General features: G+C 38.3%; 1 protein-coding gene across 1 annotated transcript; it reads left to right on the forward strand.

Moving 5' to 3' along the window:
* The first annotated feature begins 617 nt into the window (after positions 1–617).
* LOC102205994 (cystatin-B-like) lies at positions 618–1985 on the forward strand. The gene is made up of 3 exons (XM_005755668.1): positions 618–798; positions 886–987; positions 1661–1985. The coding sequence occupies exons 1-3, from the start codon at positions 730–732 to the stop codon at positions 1787–1789; spliced, it is 300 nt and encodes a 99-aa protein (XP_005755725.1). The 5' UTR covers positions 618–729; the 3' UTR covers positions 1790–1985.
* The last annotated feature ends 3842 nt before the right edge of the window (positions 1986–5827 follow it).

Genomic DNA, 5827 nt, shown 5'->3' on the forward strand with positions numbered 1-5827 from the left:
ACTTTTTTGCTGCCGTTTGCAGTCATTCAAGTCTCCTTTTTGGTTTTTATTTTTTCATCTAACATTTCAAGGTTTAAAGATTAACTTTAAACAAGTAATAATTAGATTTCCCCTGGTTAAGAAACCAATGAGCTGGGTAAAATCGAATTCTAATTCAGCCTTAAACAACAAATAATAGCAATAAAATAATTTCTGAACCACAGAGAGCAGTACCCACTCAGTACTTTGGGGAACTGTGGTTTGCTGAGGTTCAGATATCCGAAGTACGATAACCGGAAAGGAAGAACTGAAAGCAGTTTTTAGGCCGTGATTCATGCGTAATCCTCTCCAAACATCACAGATCACACCCTGTATTTTCACTTCCCGGCAGACTTGACAGTCAGCTGTCATACGCTCGCACTAACCGACACATGCAGTAAAAGGCGTACGGACTAAAAATACGTGTACAAACATTTAGAAGATTTATCCTATAAACACAAAATCAATGTATAAAAATGTGAAAAGCTACTCATTGTTTTCTTGTCTTAGGATATCTGATTATGTGAGCTTTTTTTTCTTGGTTTTTTACGCGATCGTTTGCAAATACCACCCCCTTCTCCCCCTATGCCGATGGTACGGTCCAAAATGCGGCGTCATATGACTCGCTGACTCACCGAACGACCTATAAAAAAGGCTCTACATGCGTTTATTCACTATTTCGTCGTTTTTCACTACCAAAACTTTGTCAAAATGCCGATGTGCGGAGGGCTTACCGATGTGAAGCAGGCCGATGAAGAAGTTCAGAAGATCTGTGATGCAGTGAGTAGAAAAGAGAGATTTTACACTTAACATTTTGTGCACACGGGGCCTGTGCTTCTTATTGATGTTGCTGTCATTGTTATTCAGATGAAGCCTCACGCAGAGCAGAAAACCGGGAGAAACTTCGAGGTTTTCACTGCAAAGAACTACAAAACACAGGTCGTTGCTGGGACCAACTACTTCATTAAGGTAATGTTCGTAATGCAAGCAGTGAGCTCAGTGGAAACACTGCAAAGCTCCGAGGTCTTGCATATAATAAAATATCATCAATAAGAGTATTAACTGTAGATAATCTGATCCATAAAGTGAAAACTAACGCGATTATCAGTGATTTTCTTTCTTTACCATCTCTAGCCTTATGTAGTTATGTGGTCATATATATAGAATTTCATGCAAACCTTAAACTGTTGATTTTCTAGTCTTAAGTGTCATTCATCACGGCTGATGCTTTTAATCTAAGTTTCCAGCCAAGTTTTGGTTAAATGTATTTAAATTTTGAGAAAAAATCTGCAAAGGAAGATTAAAGTACATGTGTGCTTCACACTCCTGGTGTTAATGGGCAAAACAAGCCATTCCAGTGCTTCCAGTACTTGTGTATGATGGCTTGGAACACATTTGCACAACACTCCCTCAGGGCTTCAATAAAGTCTCACAAGCAGAGATTTACTTTATTTTCTTAGTCTAAAATGACTCGTCCGTTTTTTTTGATCACTCGAGGCATAGTCCACTCTGTAATGAAGACATGAACGCCTCCTTCCCTACATGTTAGCATGTTGTGTGGTCAGCGTGGCTTATGTTATCACGAGTACTTCTATGTGCACATTAAGTATCTCTTCTAACTTTTTCTTGTACTTCCTTGCAGGTCCATGTGGGCGGAGACGAATGCGTTCACCTCCGTGTTTACAAGAAACTCCCGTGTTATGGAGGAGAGCTCGAGCTGTCCAGTGTGCAACACCCCAAGAGTCACGATGACAGCATTGAGTACTTCTAATGGGAGAACGAACCAGCCAAAGCATCAGTGCCTTCAGGCTGTAGTCTTGTAGTAGTCCATTAATAACCTGCCTCTTGACAAACATGTGCAGTTTCCTTTGCTTATATGTAACAATATACTGTAGATGGTAGATGTAAGGTAAAGTGGAACACTTTTATACAAGGTGCATAAATAAATTAAGCAGATTTTTCTTCTATTGTGGTGTCTGATTTGTGAAATGCCTGCATATTATCTGAAAGCAAACTCATTTCTCTTACCTAACATGAGACACATTTGCATTATCTTTAGTAAATGTGGCAGCTATAGACATGTCTTGCACAAGTGATTGATGGAATTTAGCACACAATGTTTGTGTTCAGACCCGCAAAAACATTTTTGTAGCAATAATCATGTCAGACTGAACTCTGAACACAATTTTGTTTAAAATGACATCTTTTGGAGAGTTCTTTCATCTAGCTTGCCCTCCTTTTTGAATGCTTACATGAAAGAGACATAATACACAGTTGAGTCTGATATGAGGCAGGGGTCTCATTGATTTAAATCAACTTTTTCTACTTTTAGGATACGTTTTGTTCTTTTACACTAATCAATAGAAAGTTGCTCAATTTTCTCCAGCGCTGAAACATTTCTGTCCTGATGGGAGTGATCCTTGTGCAATAGTCTAAACATCAAGAAGGCTCAAGGGTCACTGAATGGTTTAAGTTCATAAATACTATCAGTCATTTGTTATACATTAAGTGGATCTTGACAGTGCTTTCCAAAAACATTGTTAAAACCCCAAATTATTTGAAATTATCTTCTAAGACTGGTGTTTCAACCTCCAATGGAGCTCTGTAGGTTTGAGGATTCATGATCAAGGTGAAACTGTGCTGGCAACGTGTGGTAGCCAACATCGTACATTTGAAATGTAAGACGACCCATGCTACCATGACATGCTATTCCATAGCATAGGTAAAGAAAAACTTTCGCTTTAAGATTTCCAGTTATTCAAGTTTTCAGTGGTCCAAAGTTCACAAATGAACTGTACATAACACACAACAGTGTACAGGGAAAATATGATTTAAGCAATCTTAAATGACAATAAGTCACATGCTGTATTTGAACATGTCGAGACTGTCGGGCAAACCTCAAATCACACTTCCCAACTCTGACTTGGAAAAAAAAAAGGTGGTCAGTGGGTTGTCAGCAGTATTTTGTTGGCAGACTTTGGCATTAGTCAGCCTATGATTGTTTTTATCTTGTGACTGACATTCATCTTTGTTAATCACACGCAATGTGATCCCATTGATGACTCAAGTTGCAGATATTTCACCATAGTCTATGCAGTATGTGTCTACAAACATATTGTAAATATGCATCAGATTGAAATGACACGCTTTAGATTGATTTTCTTGTGGAAAACATTAAAATCACACTGTTCCTCTACTAGAAAATACAAAAGAAGGTTTGCACATGCTTTGTGGCACTGTTTGCCACATTGGTTGGATTTCTTGCAAGAAATCAGAGGGCTGTTGGCAAAAAAGTGTAGAGGGTGTTTAATTACAAAGCTCTAGGTGCAGATGGATTTTACATTAAAAAACACTGATTATTCACACTTTATACATTTACATTAAGTCATGAACAGTCAGCAAGATTTCTTGTTAAAAGAAGCACAAATATGACAAAAGAAGCGGCACTGCAATAAAATAATCACAGCAGGATGTCACAGTACTGGATCTCACTGAAACGTTGGACATATCAGAGTGTATTTTTGTTGTGTATTCATTGACAACAGACTCGTTGTGATTTCAATAATAAAGTTAATTCAGTTCTCTTGTTCATAACGACATATATTTTTGTTGTGAACTATTTGCAAAGAGTCAAGGTGTCTGAAAAAACAACAGCGAAGACAAAGCAAATGGATGTTCGCCCAAATGCTAGGTAAAAGCTACACAAAAGAAAATAGTCACAAGTTAAAGAGACAAAGAAACAGCAAAGTGCAAAGAGAGCCTCCACTGATCCTGAGACCGTCTGCAGGTCCGTCTCTGTCCTCAGATTCCAAACATTCTAAAAAAGAGAAAAAACGTCTTCAGGTCTTAAAGTTCTTTGAGAAATGTCCAAACTATTCTTTGAAACATGTGAGCACTGCTGTTGAGTCTCTGTTTCACAACCAGAAGTTACATTCCTCAGAGTTGAAATGTGACAAGTAGAAATTGTTGGTCTTTAATCCCACGACCCAGCTGCCATAGGCAGAACCTGGATTCACTGCAAAACATATTATCTCTCAGCATGTTCATGTTCGGTGCATGTGTTGCTAATATCATTGCAGATTGTCTGGGTAGAGTGGCATCAACCAAAACTTTGCAAATCTGTAGCAGACTGCTTACGGTTTCTAAGTGCTGACAGTGACAGTACGGTAACGGTCTGCTTGTGGTGCCATCTTCTTAGGACACCAACTTCTCTGCTTGTCTCTGACATAGAACTCAGTCTGGAGATGGTATTAAGGCTCACTCAGAATAATTTTGCATATTGGTTTTGTGGAACATCAGCTTGAAGTTGCCCTGTGGCACAGGCCCTATCCACATCAGTTAAATGTAGTATGCTTGGAGCAGACCTACGCCGCATCAAATTGCAAAAAGACCATCAAATCTTCTGAGTATATATATGCAGTAGGGTTATATGCCATACTGTTGGCTTTAGAATAGGTGGAATGGTTATTTATTTGTTTTTGTCTGAATGTATTATTGTAGGGTCTACCTTACAATATAAAGTGCCTTGAGGCGACTGTTGTTGTGATTTGGCGCTGTATAAATAAAACTATAGGTATAGGTATACATATAGGTATTGTGGGTAATGAAAGAGCAGATAGGTTGGCTAAAGAAGCTGTTAAAAAAGTAGATGTTGATGTGCAGATATCAAAAGTATAGTCTGAAAAGAAAGTAGGAATTTATGGAAACTGACTTGGTCATAGCAAAGTAAAAGGGAGAGATTTATATAGGGTACAACACGCAATAGAAGTTAAGAGAAGTAGAGGAATAAATAGGCAGGAGGAGATATTAATAAGGGGAATACGAACAGGTCATTGTTTTCCGAATGGCACTCTCCTTAGAATGAGGAAACATTCGACTGGTTTATGTAACTGGTGGAAACGGTTGAACATGTACTTATTATTTGCAGGAAGTATGCCAGTCAAAGGAGAGTGTTGAGGGTAGAAATGGGTGGTACTACAGAGCAGAAAAGTTTGAAAGGTAGTTGAGTGGTTAAGTCATGATGAAGGAAAAGGAGTGGTTTTTCGTTTTTTGAGAAATACTGGACTCATCAAAAGGATCTAAGGTTTTGGAAGCGATGTAACAGTAAAACCCAGGAGATGGCAGCAGTGCAACATCTTTGGATGCAAGCTGCCATTAAAAATGAAGGAAGAAGAAGAAGATTCTTTGGTGGCAGACAGGATTTGACAAATTATCATTATTCTTTTTATCAATCTCTTTACTTGTTTTTGGAGTTCTTTGCAAAACTGCAAGTCTCTGCAATCACCCCTTCAGTTAAAAAAAACCTGCAGACCTGGCATATTGATCTGAGTCAAGTTTGATAGCTTATCTCTCGAACAGTCAGCTTAAAGAAGAATTTGCAAAGCTCATTTTGTTTATTTAAGATACTTTTTGACAGACACAGCTGTGGCACATAATGGAGTTTTGTAAGACATTTATATCAGACTACAGACTGACAGGACTGCAAGAAACACCTCTTAGTTATCGCCCTTTTTAGTCATCTAAAGAAAAGTTCATATAAAAGCTTAGGTTTTATCTGTTTTAAAGACATTTAAAATTTAAGACGCAAGTACACAAGTAGATATTTGGAGAAGACAGCGTAAGCAAACATTTAGGGTCTGTGGTTACACATGTTGCTCCACCTATCATGTGTTAGAGCCACCTTCCAGTAAGTTTCCAGGTCACTTATCCAGTACATGTACTCGGAGAGGCACCAGTATGTTTGAGTCACACAAAACCAGAAAATTGACACCTCTATTTATTTCAGCTGACTTTCAGAATGGCTGAAATG

This window comes from Pundamilia nyererei, unplaced genomic scaffold (assembly GCF_000239375.1).
Source record: "Pundamilia nyererei isolate P.nyererei 1_Seehausen unplaced genomic scaffold, PunNye1.0 scaffold02432, whole genome shotgun sequence".
Classification (NCBI taxonomy): domain Eukaryota; kingdom Metazoa; phylum Chordata; class Actinopteri; order Cichliformes; family Cichlidae; genus Pundamilia; species Pundamilia nyererei.

Excerpts from the sequence above, each read along its gene's own strand:
- LOC102205994 (XM_005755668.1), top strand. The coding sequence starts at position 730 with ATGCCGATGTGCGGAGGGCTTACCGATGTGAAGCAGGCCGATGAAGAA. Across the intron at positions 799-885 it reads TTCAGAAGATCTGTGATGCA|ATGAAGCCTCACGCAGAGCA; the intron begins GTGAGTAGAAAA and ends ATTGTTATTCAG. Across the intron at positions 988-1,660 it reads GGACCAACTACTTCATTAAG|GTCCATGTGGGCGGAGACGA; the intron begins GTAATGTTCGTA and ends ACTTCCTTGCAG.